The 22,070-nt window shown below is 36.9% G+C and overlaps 1 protein-coding gene across 1 annotated transcript in view; it reads right to left on the reverse strand.

Moving 5' to 3' along the window:
• Positions 1 to 22,070, reverse strand: part of LOC104617759 (plasma membrane calcium-transporting ATPase 2) — a 77,093-nt gene that overhangs the window by 45,194 nt on the left and 9,829 nt on the right. Inside the window, exons 3-5 of the mRNA XM_010283168.1 lie at positions 8,142 to 8,383; positions 7,336 to 7,570; positions 1 to 131 (exon numbers count right to left, since the gene is read on the reverse strand). The exon at positions 1 to 131 is cut by the window's left edge and continues 67 nt beyond it. Coding sequence (XP_010281470.1) covers positions 1 to 131; positions 7,336 to 7,570; positions 8,142 to 8,383 — 608 coding nt within the window. The remainder of the gene's footprint in view (positions 132 to 7,335; positions 7,571 to 8,141; positions 8,384 to 22,070) is intronic.

The raw sequence follows: 22,070 nt of genomic DNA on the forward strand, positions 1-22,070 counted from the left end.
CAGAGAAAGTCTTCTCCCGGATGAATGATTCCACATTTTATGGCAATGGCACGTGCTGTGTTGATGTTGTCTCCAGTGACCATGCGGACTGTAATTCCAGCTCGCTGGCACTTTCTTATGGCTTCTGGGACCTACAAAAGCAATATAACAGGAAAGAAAATTCCTAGATAAGACGTGAAATGTAAGTCAGATGCTTCCAATCAGAATATTTTGAGGCTAAGAAATTACTGAAGCAAAAAGAGAAATCATACATGCTATGGCATAAATTATCGCTACCTGACTATTAGGAAATTGAGGTTACATCACAGGCACGACAAATCTTGTATCAAGATGCACGCAAACAGTTTTTTAGACCATCTGCCTAAAGCTTCTCCTGCCTTCAATAAAAAGGAGTGCTCTGCAGCTTTTTTAACCTTTAGCATCAAGGTACAGCACTCTGAACCTACATGAAAATATGAACTGAGAATACATGTATTTTGTACAGAAAATTATCTAACTTCTGATCCAAAGTTTCCTTTCAATAAGGTTATCTAGAAGTTATTGTAATTTAACACTATTACACTAATTGTAATTTGTAACTTGTCCAGAGAAGGGCAACAAAGCTGGTGAGGGGTCTAGAGCACAAGTCTGATGAGGAGCGGCTGAGGGACCTGGGGTTGTTCAGTCTGGAGAAGAGGAGGCTGAGAGGAGACCTTATCGCTCTCTACAACTACCTGAAAGGGGGTTGTGGCGACGAGGGTGTTGGTCTCTTCTCCCAAGTAACTAGTGATAGGACAAGAGGAAATGGCCTCAAGTTGCGCCAGGGGAGGTTTAGATTGGATATTAGGAAAAATTTCTTCACTGAGAGGGTGGTCAGGCATTGGAACAGGCTGCCCAGGGAGGTGGTGGAGTCGCCATCTCTGGAAGTGTTCAAAAAACGTGTGGATGTGGCGCTTCAGGACATGGTTTAAGGGACATGGTGGCGCTGGATTAATGGTTGGACTTGATGATCTTGAAGGTCCTTTCCAACCTAATGATTCTGTGATTCTGTAATTCATACATATCAACAGGTGGAATTACTAAGTATACGAGTTTAAAATTTCATTAATAATTTACATATTTTGAAACTGTAAAGATGAAGCATGATTTTAGTTATGCTCCTCTCTGTATGAGACTAACTTTTCCTGCTGCACAGTATACATATCAGTCAGAGAGAATTCAGTATGTAAAAGGGTCTGTGAGACTAATGTAGAAGCTATATACTGACTTGGCGTCATATGCAGCTTATGTAAAAATAAAAAACTTTTTGCAATTAAAATATGCAAGTGCTAGCAAATTGATTCCTAATAATTAAATAAAGCTGTTTTAATAAGAGATGTATGAAACATCTACTTGGGTATATGGAGTCAGTGCCTATAGAAAGGCTACATATCTAGAGCTTAATGTCAGATGGGGAAAAAATTCTATTCCCTTGAACTATATAATAATTAATGTTGATTTATTATTTATTAATAAATGTCACTCTAAACAATTAATGCAGTCTTATCACACTTCTGCATTATTATGACAGCATTACTTCTTCAAGAAAAAAATAACAATATTATTTGACATGGAAGAATAAGAAGTGTGTTTTAACACTTCAAGAACAGCCTAGATAGATACCTTCACCACAGTACCACTTCTCCAAGTTTCCATTTTTACCTAGAAGAGACTAAGGGCATCCCAGGCCTCCTTGTCAAGACAAAAACCCATCACAGAGCTACAGGAAACTGAACTGCCTTACTACAGAAGACAGCAAAGGACAGATATAAAGCAATTATAGGTTGCACTGGTTCTTACATGTGGGGCAGCAGAGAAGTACCTGAAGTAGACAAGTGACAGTCTAAGAGGAAAAAGATACCCAAAAGATGAGCATGACTTAGGTAACCATCTGAATATTAGGCAGTGATGCTAAGTAAAGTTACAGACAATCTGAACATTACCCCACAAGTTAAAATAGATCCAAAGACCTGGCCCTAGACGTTTGCTCTGCAATGTTGTCTAACACTCCCAATCTATGTAATGCATACGTAAACCATATTTGAATAAATTCCCCAAATACATATACTTGACCACTGACTGCAAATTGCTGCTGTGTTATCAGCTGAGCTTCTTCAGATGACATATAAAGTAATGGGATTGTCTGACTGTGACAAATTACATCAGCAATTGTGTGTATAGACCTGTTGATTTCTTACTGTAACTAATAAGCAAATGATACGATTATGAAAAGAATTTTAATTTTAAAATAATCATTAAAATAAAAAAAATTCCTATTTCATTTAAGAAAGGGTATCAAAATGGGTATTACTGGCTACAATAGCAAAGCCTCGCTATACCCTCCTGCCAGTTCAGTGCAGCTTGCTGATCATAACGTCTATCATAGATGTAAGTGTATTGTAGAAACCAATGCCAATTAGACTGGATTAATCTTATCCATTAGTACAGAAAATATTAAGAAAAGGAGCCACCATCTACAAGATTACACTGTTAATTTTGTGCATTTCTAGATATCTTAATTTCCTCTATAGCCGCAAGTATGCAGCTCTGCTGAGGGCAGGACATTGCCTTTTACTTGACAACCACCGCTCTGTGGCGAACGCTGGGCTCCTCATGATTTATCTAGGACTGCACATCAGACTGAAATTCTACACCCTTAAACCATATTGTAGATAATGATTCTTTGAATGAGTGAAAACAATTTCACACCATGTTTCTGCATCTTTATTAAAATATTTTTTCTCAGGAAAAAATAATACTATTCACTTGCATAATGGTATTAGAAATGTCTCTACGGCTTCTAATTCAACTCAGACAGATGCTCACACAGAGGGCATAATGGCGCATCTGGCCAGTTGTGTTCTTTCTTCTTTAATAAATAAGAGGCAGTTGTGAGGCTTCTATTTTCCAAAACCTCTCACTAAACTAACACCTAATTGAGGATCGGACTAGTACTCTCTTCCCATGACTACAAAGAAAATCACTCCACCCTCAGAGTGCATCCACAGCATGTGCTGTTTGCAGAATGCCTCTCTGTCAATACAGATTACAGAACCAAGAGAAAAATGAAGGGACAGAGGTTTATCTTCCCATATCCTCATCTCTGCTAACAGAGAATATTCTTCCCACAAGTTGTGTCCTGGAAACATTTTTTGGACCTGAAGCCTTTTAACATTATGAAATAGACTTCTATGGGGGACGTACGATCAGAGTAAATCTATTACTTAAGCAAATGACTCCTGATTTACCCAGTTTCACATTAATAATCCTGACTATATCCCATTTGCAATGCCCTTAGTATCCACTTAAACTGTAGTGACCCTCATGCATAGAATATGACAGATTTAGATGTCTATCTGTAAAACCAGCACAGTGTATGAACCATGAAGGAGAAAAATAAATTACAGTGCAAACAGAAAAAAAGGTCTATTCACATAAAGTGCCAGTCCTATCAAGCAAGGTCATGGGAGGACAACTTAGTTTCAAATACATCTCAAACTCACATATAACTAGAGAATTCTATTTTCTTTTTCTATTTTCTGTTCTATTTTCCTCTTCCCTCATTTTTTTGGACAGCTGGTGGGTGGTATCTGATTTAATACTGTGTACAGTAATTACAGTTAAAATATTGTCCATATTTTTTTATTGCCGCAAGGAAGAAAGCGTGTTGGCAGACTGAGTGGGCAGTGGAAGCAGATATTTTCCATCAGTTTTCCAGAGCTTACGTACACATTTTTAAGTTTTCTGGTTTATTTTCTCTCTGCAAAGAAAACCTTCTAATGCATGTATGCATGCATAAATTACCCAATGCAGGAATACGATCAGAATCAGGTGACAAATAAATATATGACATTTGGAAGTGATTTATGTTCATCTCTAGAAATAACAGACTGTAGGCGTGCATTGGCAAATCAGTATAAGCCAGTACAGACTCATTAAAACCAATCCAGAAAGACTGTCAAAATCAACAAATAAATCTCTACAGGAACAAGACATCATTCTGTTTGTTCTCTTCTTGTATATTTATCAAAGAACAACCTCCCCAAACAAAAAATAAATATCAAGCATGTAGTTCAGTGCTTGATGAAAACAGCTGCTGATAATGAAGAAGCTAGTGTCTGAATTAACCGAAATAACCAAGAAATTATGCAGAAGTCATGGGTGTCCAATGGTTACTCTCCAGACAAAGCTGGTCAGTTGATGGATGTCATTGTTGAATAATTCATCCAAATAGTTCTTTCAATGTGCGGAAGGAAATGGAAGTGCAAGAAAGCTCCCAGCAATATCGTCAGAACAGATGCAGCACTTGTGTCTCTCAGACCACGCCAGCATTGACACCACTGCAGGTATTCACATATCTGGACACTCCAAGGAGGCGTGTGAGCAATGTGCCACGGGAGCTCGGTGGAAACAAGGACCCTATAACTTTGCTTGCATTAACTCCAACGGCCATCTTGGGGAAAAGGAAAAAAGCCTGAGCCTTTCCCAGGAAAAATGGGAATGTAATTTAAGGGAAACGAAAGGCATGTTTCACTGGAATTACCTAATCTACCATTTCTGTCAGAATAAATTCTGTTATCCATGAATACTGAGAATATAAATAAAACAGCAGTTGTAGTAATAGTTCTAAGTTTTTATGTTCTTTTCTTCCATACAGAAAGCACTGTGACAATTCATAAACTCCAGTAGTGACTCTATTTAAATTCTGGCAAAAGAGTAAGATCCCTTATAACAGCTCAACATCTTACTATTTGCATCTACAATGGTGATTTCACCATTGTAATTTATGTATATTACGGTATTCCCACTAAGTCAGGTATTCCATACCTAGACAGTTTTTCTGAAATTTATGTTTTTGTTCTGGCTTGGGGTTTTTTGGTTCATTTCTTTCTCCTAAAGTACAGCTGCTGCTTTTTAGCAATGTGTGGAGTAGCAATAATTTAAACATTGTTTTAAATGTTCTCATGACGTTATTACCACTTTGAAATGGTCAAAAGGGACAAGGAGGAAAAAAACCCCAACAAAACACGAAGTCCCAAAAAACAACTTCCCAACATTGGTAAAAATGTAAAATTCTGAAATTATAACCATTCTATTGTATGTCTTGCAATGAAGTAAGAAGTGTTAGTGCATATTCTGGTGTTAAACTACAAGAAATTCAATACATTATTCAAATTATCTAGAAGGAAAACGTTTTCCTGCCTTCATCTTCTTTGATCCATTACATAGAAGTCAGACTTGACCTCTTTATTTTTAGCAACACTATTCATTTTTACCTCAAGCTCCTAAGAAATTATTCCCTACAAGATGAGAGGAGCCCTGTTATAAAACACACTCATAATAATCACATGAAAAGATAGTTTGCAGTTATTTTCAAGAATAACTGCAAACCCCACTGCTACCCATTCCCTCAGTCTGTCATACCATACATAACCTGACTTAAAGCTGTTTTCTAACAACATGTATCATGAATCCATTTTGGAGGAAGAGAGGACTGATTCACAGTTCCAGTGGTCACTGACAGCTAAAAACTGTCCAAGTTTATGTGTATGTGAGCTAGAGCATTAAAGGACCATTGCAGACAGAACATTTAAAAGAATGTTTTTTAAGATTTTTAAAGACTTGCAGTGTCAGGTGTAGGGACAGATGGATTAGCAGCAAGAGACCATCTGATGACAGAAAGTGAATGCTGTTTACCTAATGATTGCGGAGATAAGGATATTATCATACAGCTTTTACTTAAGCAACGTTTAATTTATTCTAAATTTATTGTAAACTATTATCCTAGTATCCTTCTTGATACTGAAATAAAATCCAAGAAAGTTTGTTATCATGCAAAGCATAGTTACACGATTGGTACCTGTAGTTGTAATTATATCGTACTAGTTTCCAAAGTTACAGCACCCAAAAGTATGTAAAAGCCTACTTTATAAAGGACTTGGGGAAATAAATCAGATTAACTTATATTTTTGATGTTTTAGTAAAAAAAAAAAAAATCCTAAACATCTGTAACATTGCCACCAATTCTCAGTGAATCAAATACCAAGATTTAGATGTGATTAAAAAAAGATCCAGCAAAAAGGTAAAATGAGAGAGAAGAATAAAAAAGACAAAGACTGGTACTAAACTACTTACTTTTTGCATCATCGGAACCCACTCTTTTTGTGTAAGAGAAATTTGAGTTCCCTTTCAATGACCTTACTCTAAAGCAAACCACAGTCATTAATCATCTACTGAAATAACAGCAGAATCAAAGAATGGATTTCTTGAGCAAAACAGCATTAATCGCTCCTCCCATTTGCAGGAGGTGCTGGGGCAGGTGCTCTTACATCACATCACATAACATCTCATCACATCACATTGCGCGCCTGCAGCCGTGCCTACGCAGCAGCCATGGCCACGCACTCATGGTTGAGTCAGCGAGAAAAGCACCAAGCAAAGATATCAAAAATGCCAGCGTTTTACGCTCCGCGCTTTCAACTTTGGGACTTACCTTCTGTCGCTGTCTCTAAACTGCAAATGGAATTAATTCCCCACTGTCAAGACTAATTATCAAGCACCATATACATAGGTCAGAAACAAAGCTTCTACCTCTTAATCTACTCTTTCTATTACTGTACAATAGACTTTACAAGCGTAGTAGCAGGCACATGCTTGCAGTGTGCACACCCAAGACTGATTTCCTCAGTTTAGTGGAGCTGAAATTTTGGTCATATTTTTTACAAGCTATTTAAATATAGTACCCATGAAATCTGCAGCCTTTCCACAGCAAAGCTTTTCCTTGTCCAAATACAACATTAAAAACAGTTTTCCTGAGTAGCCACTGGTTACAATTAGTAAAGGGGCAACTGTTACAGTAAAAAACGAAACTCCAAGACTGTATGCGATTTCTGGGGAAAGCGAGCACATTGCAGTTATAATCACGGCAATGATAATCACTGCACATCTTTACTTTCAGAGTTGCACATCACCACATTACTTAAAGAAAAACTCTTTAATATCTGGGAGCATAATAAAACTTCTGCTGATCAGTCCTCCTGTATACTACTCCTTGAGAGAAGGTTAAGTCGTCTCAATCCTGTAGTTCAAAAAGGCCTATTTTGCATCATTTAAATATTGGCTGATTAAGAATTGTTTTTTATCATGTTAATTATTTGACTTTTTATCAAGTAAAGTCTATTTTTAAAGCTCACTTGCATCTTCTTTGACAGAACTAATTAAAAAAAAAAAAAAAAAGATAAACCCTGGAAGAAATCTGTAGTTAAATTTATGTTCAGTTCTCTGAGAAATGCTTTATGACACAAGAATTTGATATACCTCTGGCCTTACTGGGTCTTCAATGCCAACAACACAAATGCAAGTCAGGTCAGATAATATGTCATTTTCATTGTCCCAGTCAGGCTCCGGGCTGCTGTTAAAGTCTCGGAAAGCAACACAGATAGTTCTCAGTCCATCGCAGGCCATAGGTTCAATCACTTTCTTCACCATTTCATCTCGGTCACGTGGTCTGAAGATACGAGGTTCACCAGCTGCATTAAGGATCCTGGAACATCTTTTTTTTATTTAAGAAAATGGAGAAAAAAAAGTTGATTGTGTATTTGCATGACTGCTGTAAAGTATTTCCTTATATTGGCTCGTTTCATTCAACACTTCCCTTTTTTGATGGCAAGTTTTAAATTTCTAGTGTAAATTTCTAGATTAAACAAGAAGATTCACTACTGAAATACCAGAGAGAATTTGTTTGTAACTTACTACAGAGAAACCGAGCACCCTTCATTCATTATTTCCTCAACACCCATGTAATTAACGAGCTGACAACTTACAATGAAATTGAAAATTCCTTGTTTTCCAAACGGGTTGAACATAAAGAATTCATTCATAAACTACCGAACACAGACCCAATTCTTTGGGTAGCCAGTGGTAAGAATAATAAGCCAAACAGTTTTGCAAGAGTGAGCACATAGAAAAAAGAAAATCTAGAAAAGAAAAACAACAGCTTATACTACCTAAAGTGTGTTACAGTTCTACTGTAAGTAGCAAATTCCAAATACCAAAATTCCCACTATTAGTGTCAGAATGTTTTGCATTTTGGAAAAACACAGCAACTGATCCATTGAACTTACTTCTTCAGAACAATTTCAGAAGCTCCTTTGCTGTACATTCGGAAACTACCATCTGGCATTTTAATGACAGTACTCATTGACTTTCTCACAGAGTTGAACGTATAAACTTTATACAGTTTCTCCTCGGGGATAAGGTTCCGAACAGGCTCGTAATCCTGCTTCAAATCCAGGACAAATCCCAAGAGACCGCACTCCGTCTTATTGCCTACCTGGCGAGGCAGGCCACCCTCTTTTTCTGGTGGCTGAAGAGAAGAAAAAATTAGATATTAATTTCTCTAATGATAAGCCATATACAAAGCCTTCTGAACAACTAATAGCAAAGTCATAGTCTACAGTTTAAGGTCTGAAACTCTAACTGTGCAGTCATGCATCTTCCGATTTTTAAAAGCTAGCAAAAAAATCCATAGAGCTGTACTTGAACTTGAAGCAGCTATTCTCACAATGAGGAAAATTTCCCTCGAGAAATAGCTACATTTGGTCTCTTGCATTTCTTTTCTTTTAAATTAGCCATTGACAGTTGAATTGCTTGTGACAGTTAGGCAATATATCATTAAAAACAAAGTAACTTTCTTGAAGTTCAAAAATAATTAATTCTCATTTATCACAGAGGATTACCTTTTCTTAACTGCTTAGAATTATCCTGTTTTGCTGACTTTCATGGTTATAATGGTGAGTGAAAGAAAGATTTGTCCTTTTTTTCCCTACTGTTTTTTTCTACCTTTTTTCCCTACTGAAATTTATTCCTACAATAAATCTGCATATAATCATAACAGCAAATCTCAGTGAAAAAGTGATTTCCAACAATCTATAAAATAATAGTTCTACATCTAAAAGTACCTGCTTCTAGAATTGCTCTACTTTACTCTGCTGCTTCAGACAATAAATGCTTTATATATTAGAAAAAGTGGATTAGGCTAAACATTTTGCAGCTCCTGACAATTCTCAATCCTTCTAAGGGACAAGGAAGGCTTTACTTTCCCATTCAAAATATAAACAACCAACCATACTTTTCATTTACGAACTTCCTTGGAGGTGTAATACACCCCCAATAAAAAAGTTCCTGTGTTGTCAAGACTCCAGATTGACTTAAAGTGACCGAAGTGTGAACTATAGACTGTTCATAACTTAATTTTTCTTGTACTCAGTAGAATTAGAAAAGTGTTGCTTAAGCTAGGGCTAAACTATTACTTACAAGAACCAAAAGAAGTCGTCATCCTTTCACAACTTTAATTTGCATTGAAAACAGATTCTGATTTGACTCAAGACAAGACTGTAAGTCATCATTTTCAACATGACTTAAACTTTTGCCTCACATTTTGCAGAATTAGGACTGCAGGACTATGTTCAGAATCCATGTTTAATTTCACTATAGACTTGAAAATCCAGTCTGTTTTGAAAATGGGATTGCTAAATAGGTGGAATTCTCTACATTGCCCATCAGTGGGATAAGATGTAATGTAGGGAATGATTAAAGCTGCAAATCCGTAATCCTACTTAGATTTGAGTTCTTGCAACACGTATGTCCACAAAAAGGGAAAAGGGGACCTTTAAGTAAGCATTAGTAAGTAAATATTCCAGATAATCACCAATTACAGGTGGATTAAAAAAATGGTCAGATAGATGATAATAGACTGGTTTACAACTGAAGTAAGCAAATAAACATGGATTTTTCCATAAGAATCATCATAAATACCTGCTGAGAGATAGATTACTGTAATTTCTTTTTCAGAGAGATGCATCTATGGTGAACAATACATAATAATCCAAAAATCTCTGTCTCAAAGAGATTTATCCTTCCAAAAAGAGTTGTAACGTCTTTCTTCTATATGAACCGTCATTTCTACTGAGGTATATGGGTCACATTTGTGTTGCTGTGACATTTTAGTGCTGCTCCAGGGTCAATGTAAAACGCTGACACTCAGCAAAAATGCTAATATGACATATTAATTTTATTATATGCTATAACAACTTGCCCTGCTATAATCCCATTATGCTGTGAGGTAACTTCCCTTTGGATTCTCAAATTCACTTAAGAATCCCTAATTTAAAACCCAAGTGCTTGTAGTTATGTGTATCTGGATGGATAGTTACATTCAGTGGATATGAAAAACCCAGGAGTCAAAAAAATACCCTTTAAAATACAATTTTGCTTAAATAAATAAGATTCATTTTCATGACATTGCAGGCACACAGTTCCTGAACGTGCTATGAACTTCAGGTTTCTCGAAGCTACAGAGTAATCAACTTCACTGCCTGGGTAGCGATGCTAGGCAAGACTGAGTTCTCTGTGCATATCCTATCAAATTCTCTCCATTTCAGATCTAAATCCTCAATTATGCTCTGGTTGCCTCTGCCACTGAAGTCAGTGAATCTTGACAGTGACTTAAATGCGAATGTGATCGAGCCACTAGCAAACCCACACTGGAAGACACAAATTTCTTTCCATCAAAGACTTACAATCGTAGACAACAGTTAATTCATACATACGATTTCATCATGCCCTGATGTGAATGGATATTGAGAAAGTAAGAAAATCTACCCACATTTCAGGAATATACAAAATTAAGTATTAGAGTCCTTCTAAAATTATTTTTATTTCAACAAAAAGTAGACCAAACTCTCTTCTTAGTGTGGCCTAAAAATAGATTTCTTTCAGTGAACATCTTTTGAAAGCAAATACGTAAGCAAGGGGGAAAAAATACCAGTGAAAAGAAAATGAACAGACATTTCAGAAAGGTTTAAAAATCCAACAAGTGGCCACCTCCCTCTAGAGCAGCTGCTGTCTCCATATTCTTTGTACATTACATTATGACAAAGCATATGGTGGTGAGAGCTGGCAAGTAGCACTTCCTTTCCTGCACTGTTTCAGCTCAAGATCTATATGCCAAAACTAGGCTCCTTGCAGGTTGTTCTTGACAATCCTTTGCAGAAGCTGCTGGCTTTTAAAACTTCCTGCTGTGCCATATCTAAATTTATTTCTTGCTGAAATCTGCAGTGTATGGCACCTGGAAAAAAATTAAAAGGACAGCCCAAAGGGGTTACTTTTGAATAACTAGCTGAGAACACCTTCGCTGAATCCTCGGAGAATGAAAACCCGTGTGAGAGAAAGCCTTTGAACTGTGATTCGTGAATAGGAACTCTGTCTTCCTCTCAAGAGCTCAGTGAAAGATCTTTTGGTAGTCACAAGACAGCTACACACTGCGTAATCTTCTACTAGGAAGAGAGTGATCCAGTGTCTTCCTCCAGTAACGACTTTCCACTGATCCTTGTAAAATGTTTTCCAATGTTTCTTCCGAGTCTTTATATTATTTATGTAACAATACTATTTCAACTGTAAGTAAATACTTGCATGTAAAACAGACTGCAGACAGATGTTAAAAAAATAGTTGTTAAAACTATCAAATCAAAATAGGTTTCTAGGTCAAAGTACAGCCGTATTATTAAGGCTTAAAAATACCAACCCAAAAGCTAGTATTGACCTAATACTGAATTTGGATTACAAAAGGAATTTTCAGAATTATTTCCCTGGAAAATAATTGACTAATAAAACAGGTTAAGAACGAAGAAAGATAAAAGTGTGGGCAGAGCTTAAAGATGTGCTTCAACTTTTAAGATTAGATTAGGAAATTATAATGCTTCCATTTTTACCATGACCCTTACTAAACCTCATTCTTCTCATTACCCCTTTTGATGTGAAAAGAGAGGACCTGGCGAGAAGATCCAAGTAGTCTTTCCAAATTAAAATGTTAGGATTTCATCTATTATCTGAAGTCTTAATTTGTTTTACGTTATTCTCCTGTGTTCTACAGATTCTACTCCTTTAGAATGATGACGATTGTAAATATACCAATTCTATTAAGATAAAAAATGACCTTTGCTAGAATATTATACCCATATCGAATGTTCTATTTCAGCTCCATTCACAATAGGCAAACAAATTGCAAAAAATTTCCACTCTATACCTTATTTACTCCAAAAAGAGAAAACGGACCAGGATGTGCATGAATTTTCTTTGTATATTTAAACAGTATATAAGTAAAATTTTAAATAGCCAAGAAGGATGAATGCTGTTCGAACCACATGATATTTTTTGTTTTCAATTCCTAATACTGTAAAAAGGAGAACACTAAAACACTATAGTACTATCAACTTCAGAGATATTCCCTCATTACATGATTTGAATCAATAGTAAGAGATCTAAAGCAAGCCTAAAACATACTAAATTTATAATCAAATTTATCAGCTTTTTGTATGTAAACCTGCGTTTATTCAGCTGACTTCAAGCTAAACCAAGACGGATTTAGAAATTACTTTATCTTAGAGAAAAACTTAAAAACGAAACGAGCGAGCTCTTTTTAGCCAAAGATTAAGAATCTAAAACCTTGACTAAATAAAGTTTTCAGTTACAAAATGGGAAATGGTTTCAGAAGATATGTTGAAAATAAGAAAGCAGTAATACTAGATATCGGCTGTTCTAGTTTTCATTTATGATTTCCCTGGGATCCTGTTACCTACAGAAGTTCAACAGCAGCACTGTTACTCCTGTCCTTCATAGTATGACCATTTCCACAGATCCCTCACCCCAGCTAGAATCTGGATTCTGGTCACCCGAAACAAATTTGCTTTGTCTTCTCTTTGGTTCTTTACAATTTTTCTACGAGTATTTATTGTTTTCTGGCTGTATCACCTCTGCATAACTACATAGGAATGCACATCCCTGCCTAAGAATGCAATAGAAACTTTGTTAAAGCTTGTCTGGAAATAGGCTGGGTTTGATATGCAAAGATTCTCTCTCACAAATTTTTTTTACACTTCACTTACTGTTTCGAAAGCTTACTTAATAATCCTATCTGACTTTTCCGAAACAATACTGTGGAATTTTCCTTTGGTTTTATTGAACTTCTGCCCACATTATATTTTCAACACTATCTCAGCACATTGCAAACTCCAGGCAGACCACAACTGGCATATTAATTATAGACATGAGTAGAATAATACTAACTAATAAAACTCCAAACATTTTATTAGAATTCTTGAAAAATCTTTTTGTAGATTAAAACAAAAACAAAACAGCAACCTAAAGATAAGTTTCACTACAAACACCTGGCTTCAGCTCTATACTGTTAAAATATTATGAATTTACTTTCATAAGGTTTTTATTTAGGAATAAAAATTGTTCTTTATCTCTTGTGCAGATTCTGATCTTTGCTACCCTTGCATCTAGAATAATATTATTGACTTGACTGATGAGGAAGATCACAATTTGTCCTCACCACTGTTTGGAATTTTAAGTAGATTTTTCATTTTAATGATTAATAAGTTGCTTCTGTTATACAGAGCACAGAAAGCAACATACTTTCTGATAATATACATCCTATTTTGCAACTCAGAGTCATCACTGCAAGGTACAATGCTGTTGAAATTCGGTTAAATTAAAGTCAAAAGTCAGTTTGAATTGGGGTCAGCATAAGGGATTGAAAAAGAACAGTTAACAACTTGGAGCTGGTTGCGTAATCATTTTGGCATCTGAAGGAACAGACTGCATTAACCTTACATCCCGTTCTGATCTCACTCACTGGATTTAAAGCCCAGTATTTAAAAGTTTAAAGATTTTAATAGGGTTTTTTATTCTGATGCACACTGCTGAACAGACTAACATAGGTGTTCCCATTCACTTATATTATGCCTGTTCATCAGAAAGTAAAATTTATCTCCTTTTTACCTTCAGAGGATTAAAAATTTTTATACACTAAACTGATCTCTTCCTTTACTTCATTTCAAGCTCAAGCAAAGCATTTCAATTCCAAAGAACCAGAGGTCCTCATCCCTCAAGGATGGTGAGCTTCTAAATTCCTGACTTTGATCAGGTTGCTCCATAATGCATCATTTTTGGGGTCCAATGATTACACATTCATCATTTCAAAGACCTATGGTATATACGTGTGGAATTTGGCTCTAAAACAGACAACACCAAGTGTTTGGGAACCCATTAAGCGATGCTGTACATGCTCTGCTAACTAAGACTGGCTATATTTTCTACATATAACAGGATTTGTCTTTCACATGGTACATCATGGTGTTACACAGTGCCACACAGAAGCCAGAAAAATATTGTAGGGTGGCATGTAATATGTTTTGAGGAATGCTAATACAGCTCATCCAATATAAAAAAGTTATAGGCTTAAACAAGAAATCTGATTGTGAAGAGTTTCTGAAGAGGAGACTCACGGGGAAAAACAAAGACATGGCATGTATTTTGGGCTACTGCTTACTCTAGGCACCAGCAGCCACCATCATAAGCCCGTCAAAATCAAGGCAATTTATTCCAAATCCTGACTGACAGGCACTGATTTGTTAGGCAGCCTGATATGCATTCCAGATCTAGGCAACCTAAAACAAAAGCACTTGAAACCTGCTTCAGCACTCACAAGAGAGATAAAAGCTGAAGAGTAAAATCAGAAATGTAAACAACATTGTTTAATCATAAAGTTATAAATTTGTAATTTGTTACTTAATACTACTGCCTTCTCACTGAACCAGCTACTGTACAGCCCCTTAGCTACTACGTGCTGAATGCAGGCAGCAGCCTCACATCACTCGGATCTGTATGCTACAGTAGAACCGTAGTCTCAAAGCACGTTTATACTGCGTGTCAAGCCCAAGTCAGGACCCCAACTTGCCAGCAGTTCAGCTTGCTAAAGCCGTAAGACAACCTTCTTATCTCATGGCCTGAGCTTGACCAGCAGATCCTGCTGAGCTCAGTTACGCTGTCTCAGCAAGAAATGAGCAGCAATAGAGAAGCAATTTAAAAGACTTTCCTAGCAGGCGGCAGACGTGCTGCATCCTTCAACTGACACGCGGCAGCCTCCTCGGACGACTAACAGCACTGCCATTGGGCACTGCTCCCCGTCGTCTTATTTAACAACCAGTTAACTGTCAGATCTGCTCAAACTTCCTAGCAAATTGGTAACAGGAATTTTTGACTCATTACCGTATAGGGTGTAAGAAACAATGTATTTGTACAGTAGCCAGAATGATGGAATTATTTAGGTACAACTGGCATAATTAGATCTACCAACAGTTGGAGGATATTCAAATCCAGGCTTCCTGCATCAGATTAGCTTTGATGCAGGATAATTATTTATTTTTTAGGAAGAAAACCATTTAATATTTTTTCTATTGTCTGAAGACAGACCTGAAAATTATGCAACAATCTATTTAATTATTGCAATGCAGTGGTACCATGTAATTCTCATTGCTAGTGCTTGAGATGGATACAAGGTTAGTCAGATATAACATTATATATAAACGCCGTATTTCAACATCTCTTGTTGCCTCAAATAACAGCAAGGCAATAATCACATAAAAGGGGCCAGCTGTAATTATGTCATGTATCAGTGTGACATTTCCTATCAACATGGCAAAGTTAAGACAGCAGCAGTGATGTGGCTCAGTGAATATGGACTCATGCTTGTTTCAGCTCACATAACAGGAACAAGGAAAAAATGATACTATCCATAAATTCCCCCAAGAGTGATTATGATAGAAGATGAAGTCATGCATGAAGAACAGACTGAAAGGCTGGTGTGACAGTCTCTACTCCCTCTCTCATTGCCTGTTACCTATTTTTCCATTCAAAGAGAGCTAATACTTTGCACTTAATAGCAAATAATTAAATTACCCTTTTAGTTTGAAGGACAAATTTACCTTTAATTCGTTTGAATAAAAAAGGAATAAGGCAAAAAATTACTACTGCAAACATGAAGATTGTCTCTTCTTCTCACTAGTTAAAGGTAAAAGATGGATATGTCAGTCCTGTACACATTTTTCACAGAATTACAGTAGCTGAGGCTGGCAGGCACCAGCCTCCCTCTTCTGGGAGACCACCTAAGCCCAGCGCCCTGCTGAAGCAGCTTCAACTAGAGCAGGTCACTCAGGGCTGTGTCCAGTTGGGTTTTGAATACCTCCAGGAGGGAGGCTCCACCACCTCTCCAGGCAACCTGTGCCCATGTTTGACCACTCTCACAGCGAAACATGATGTCTTACATTTAAATGGAATTTCCCATGTTTCAGTTTGCTCTCATTGCCTTTTTGCCTTTCACTAAGCACCACTGAGAAGAATCTGGCTCCATCTGCTTTACTCCCTCACATCAGGTATTTATACACATTGATAAGGTCCTCCCTGAGCCTTCTTTTCTCCAGGCTGAACAGTCCCGATTTTTGCAACCTCCAACTTGCATGTCAGGCACTCAGTCCCATCATCCAGATCGTGAAACACTGTTGGGCTCCCTTACTGATCACTGGGATACACCATCAGGGGTCAGCTTCTAGCTGGACTTTGTTACCACAACCCCCTAAGACCAGCAGTTCAGACAGAATCACAGAGTCATCAAGGTTGGAAAAGACCTTTAAGATCATCAAGTCCAACAGGTTTCAGTCTACCTCGCTGTCCACTTTTCTAGTCCATACTTCATCAGTTTCTCAATTCACTCTCAACAACAGAGGATGCAACTTAAAAGTACAGACAAAACATTTACACTGTCTGTGAATAAATTTTCAGACATGCAAAATGTTGACACATAGGAACAATATGCACTACTCATATAAGAATGTTACTCCTAGATACAAAGAACTTGTTAGAACTAATTAGAACAAAAATTGCTATTTCTCCAGCTTCACAACCAGAGAAAAAGTGGGATAGCTACAGTAGAAGCAATATTTGAGGTACTTAACAAAGCTAAATTTAACTACATTTACCTACGTAATTAACTTAATCGGGCCCACAGCAAGGATATCTGATTCCAAATTATGAAAACATTAACTGATGACTTTTAAAAATTAATAATACCTTTTTGTAAAGTCCTGCACATGTAACTGAACAACACTTATTCCAAGGAACCAAACATTGACATGTATGTTATATTTATACATTACAGTTCATTAGCGACTCTGTAATCAAAAGATGTGCCACATGAGTTATTCATCTCCTAATCCCTTTTGGTTCTCTAATTTGAACTTTTTCCTTTTGTAATAAGTAGTCTATATTTCAAGATTAGAATCATTAAAATAGAAGGTTGGATGTCTTTTAATTTACAAATAAAAAATTATTTTAAAAAAATCTCTCAATTCTAAATGACAACAATTCTTGGCTGAATTTAAACTGAGGTACATTAATACACGACCTTACAGTGCAAAGAATGAACTCTGCCTTGTTATGACACTACTGATTCATCATAGTTATAGTATTTCACTGTACTAACACTAAAAAAAATACTAACAGTCGTAGTGTTTCCAGATGAGATTAAACTGAATTTTACAGACACAAATTTTTCTCCACGGTTTCCCCAGAAGAGTCTTGGTATGGTATATTTATTGTACTGTAAGATGTCCTTTGTCTGTATGTAGTGACTTTCCTATTGCTATTGATCAAAACCATCCATATGTTCCCTTAAAAACTATCATTTAATGACAATTTGCCTCTCAAATTTTGAAAATCATGTGTTCCATTTCCAAATTTGGATACTAAAAATCTCTTGGTTTTTTGTAAAGTCCCATTCACAGGCAACTGGCAATTGTTAGATTTATACTAGTGCCATTGCAGCTTTGTTTAAGTGCAACAAGAACTGTTGACAAGTAACCTATATAATCAAAATAATTAGACACAGCAATTGTTACTAACTTACTTTAATTAACAACCAATTTACTTTAAATATAGTCGAAGTACAAGGTTTCACTTCAAGCTAGCTATAAAGAATGTTTCTCCCCTATTACCAATATCATTAGAACACAGACCAGAGTGACAAATGTGCTACTTCTAAACCAAACTGATTACAATTAAGAAAAGATTAATAGATTTTATAAATTTCTGATAGTTTGTTCCATATATTTGTCAAATGCTTGCTATATTTTCATGAATGACAAATGAGCTGAATGTTAGAAAAATTGCACTTAATTGCAGAATTGTAATTGGCATCTCCATAATGACAACCCAAACATCTGCTACCTTGTTTTAGATGTATTAAACTGAGGTTTTTATGGCATGCTGGTATTAGACTGGCTTCATGAGTTGCAGACAGAGAAAAGAGAGACAGGAGACAAACTGCATAACGTTGAGCTGATCAGGTAGTGAAAATTCAATTTCTCAGGTAGTGAAAATTCAATTTCAAGGCAATGTCTCCAGTTTAAAAGGTGTATTTCCAAATTAGAACCAATACTACGGATTTCCACGAGCTTTGCTAACACTAAAAGCATTAATATATATGTTCTAGGGCTGAGACCTCATCTTTTAGATTTGAGGAGAGAGAGGTACATTTTCTTTAGTTATAGCAGTGATCTAACCAGCAATTGTACATTTGGAAAATCTCCTCTGAGCCACTAATACACACTTTAGTAATCTATCAGCAGTCTTCTCCCTAGCATCTTAAGCCTTTCTCTCACCAAGGTTGCCTATGAAAACCTTATTCAAAGTTTCTGAACATGTCATCATCAAAATTCCAGTTGCATAATCTTCCTCACTTTTAATTATCTAGTTAACTCTCTTGATCCAAATTAATCACATTTTTAAGAACATCTCCACTAGTAGTCTGAAGTGCATCTCACGCACGCTTTCTACTAGCCACTGTACATGAATTTTAACCACAAAGTGGTGAAACGCACACCTTCTGTTCTATGTTATCTACATAGACCAACTCTCATTTTAATTTGCATTACCTTCTCTGTGCTTTTTGCTAATTAGAACTGGAAATTTTGTAGTTCACTGTATCATCATTTTTGGCTACTGAATCAGTGGGGAAAAAAAACACACAAAAAACCAAACACTGCCACTATCTGAAAAATGTGTACTGTGATAACGATCATATAGTAGAAGAATTTAATCATCACATGAAATAACAGAAAATGCACGGCCTTTACATATGCACATCAAAAGCCTGGATTTCAACAACAGAAACAGTATTTACAGGTAACTGATCTGTGCATACAGTCTTCATTTGCACAAAACTTTTTAATACTTTGGATTTTCTACTAAATGTATCTCAGATAGGAAAACTAAATTTCTAGAAAGACCAAGCCAAAGCAAGAATTAGTCTTAATACTCACTGCCTTTCTGGTTGCAGCACAATTACAAACAGATTGTATAGCTTAAGGAGCTGAATTTAGTAAAGTGCAAAGCAATTCTAGCCACATGAAACATAAAAGGAAGTTTTTTCACTTGACTTAAGCTACTTATTATAACCCATCATAATTATACATCTTCTCTGTTAATAGTACTCATTTCCAGAGAAAGGAAAAGGCTTCTTCAAGCATCCATTTCTAAATTAGTCTAAAAACACTAACAGCAGCTATTTCACTTATCATACAAAATGTACTCCTCTTTAAACCTATACTAGCACATATCAGCTGAAGCTATTTTTAAATTGGTTTTGGTTAGTTAGGGGTTGTTTTTTTGGGAGGCAAATGCATGAGGTCAAGTGGATATAATATGTTATAGCAATGCTTATTTAATATTTTCTCAGAGGGATTTTTTTGCATGATTGGTGGGGTAATGTCTGAGATGCATTATAAATTCAGTCAGGATACTAAGAACGATGCCTTTGCTGGGCAGAGTAGCAGATTGTGAGACTGCAGCCAATTTGTATCTGATTATTCATTCAGAAGGAAACGAGACAGGAATGATGGAGAGGTTGAACATCCTGTCCTTCTTTATAGGAAAATTCTCCCAGAAAAACTTGTCTCTTACCTCTTCCAAATATATATCGCCTAGCAAACCAGCACCGAGCAACTCTCAACCTTCTCCTTTGGAGTGAAGGGAAGCGTAAAGTAACTTAATTCTCTGCTCACTTGCATAAGTAGAAACCACAGAAAACTAACAATGGCGTAAGAAATACGCGGTGAAACTTTTTAACATGCTCAATACTTTCATTCAGTTTTATGAACAATGAGCTACATCTACTGCCCAACGCTCACTCCTAATTTCAAATGGATGAGATGTCCCAGTGTCTCCATAAGGACTTGCCAGTAGCCAGCCATACTCTTTTGCTCTGTGTGTTTGCACTTAGACACATGAGATGGGTTTGTAGTAGTACTTATTAAAGTTGTCCTAAATTTTGAAAACTTCCCTCTAGAAGCTTAATTTTTCCATGCAAGGTGTCCGCCAAAACAGCTCTTTCATTTCTTCAGTGATGCTAAGGAACAGTGTAGTTTTGACTATGTTAAAATACTCTAGCAACCTTTCCTTTGAAAACTTCCCATTTCCTCTGAGAGGCTCCAGCTGGGAAGAGGATTTTATGTAACGGATGCCTTCTGCCTTCTGTCTGTCAACATCATATGCCCCTGAGAAACCAGCTCCATCAAAGTCATATGCCTTTGAGGAGTCAGTGCCCCTTGCAGTTTGCTCAGAATCTGTGGTTACAGTTCTTCAGAATCCCATCCATTCTAGAGATTTTTCCAGCTTATCTGGCACCATCTCTAAAAGCAGAAAGGCCATCATTTTTGGACACCTTCCCACACTCACTTGTAAATGACACAGAAATATGATTGACTGGAATCCAGAGGAGCCAAGAGCTTCACACAGAAGAGGAGAAAACTGGAAACTTGAAAGAAAAATTAGTAGTGGGGTCTACCTGCAGAAGAAAGCAGGAACTAGAATTTGAAACATAGTTTTTTACTTACTGTATATTTAATATCAACTTTCTAGGACTAGCTGTGACTCAAAAGAAAATAAAAATAATATTTTAATATTATTTAATTTAATATTAATAAGGACCTGGGGGTGCTGGTTGACAGCCGGCTGAACATGAGCCAGCAGTGTGCCCAGGTGGCCAAGAAGGCCAACAGCATCCTGGCCTGTATCAGCAATAGTGTGGCCAGCAGGAGCAGGGAAGTGATCGTGTCCCTGTACTCAACACCGGTGAGGCTGCACCTCGAATCCTGTGTTCATTGTTGGGCCCCTCACTACAAGAAGGATGCTGAGGTGCTGGAGCGTGTCCAGAGAAGGGCAACAGAGCTGGTGAAGGGTCTGGAGCACAAGTCTGATGAGGAGCAGCTGAGGAAGCTGAGGGTGTGCAGTCTGGAGAAGAGGAGGCTGAGGGGAGACCTCATCGCGCTCTGCAACTACCTGAAAGGGGGTGTGGTGAGGTGGGTGTTGGTCTCGTCTCCCAAGGAACCAGTGATAGGACGAGAGGAAATGGCCTCAAGTTGCTCCAAGGGAGGTTTAGATTGGATATTAGGAAAAATTTGTTTACCAAGAGCATGGCCAAGCATTGGAACAGGCTGCCCCGGGAGGCGGGGGGGGCGCCATCTCTGGAAGTGTTCAAAAAACGTGTGGATGTGGCGCTTCAGGGCATGGTTTAGGGGGCATGGTGGTGTTGGGTTGATGGTTGGACTTGATGGTCTTGAAGGTCCTTTCCAACCTTAGTGATTCTGTGATTTTTCTTACATTAACAGAAAAATAGTAAATCCTATATAAGCACAATTCCATTTACAAGGAATAGCATTGCCAAGTCGATTTAAAGTCTTTTTCAAGTCTGTAAAGTAACTCCTGCACAGTTACTGCTCTGAAATTAGAAAGATGTTTTCTGTCGTATACTTTATTGCTGATCGGTTGTATTTCAGGCATTGTACCAGCTGAGGGGTTTTTGGGTTGTTTGTGGTGGTGGTGTTTTTTTCCCCCCAGAGGACTAAACTACATTGGAGTTCTGAGCGTAAAAAGAAAACTTACTAAAAACTATATAGTATAAAATATCTATTATATATTTATGTAACATAGATCTGAAAGAAAATTAATGTCATATTTCAGTATGAAGTGATTCACCCACCACATTGTTTTATAATAAGCCTGTTTGTATATCTTTGATTATAAAGCCACTACCATTTTCCATAAAATTGATATTAAAGTATCACATTTTAAATTATTATCTTCCTGTTCCTGCT

The sequence above is a fragment of the Phaethon lepturus genome, unplaced genomic scaffold (assembly GCF_000687285.1).
Source record: "Phaethon lepturus isolate BGI_N335 unplaced genomic scaffold, ASM68728v1 scaffold1063, whole genome shotgun sequence".
Classification (NCBI taxonomy): Eukaryota; Metazoa; Chordata; class Aves; order Phaethontiformes; family Phaethontidae; genus Phaethon; species Phaethon lepturus.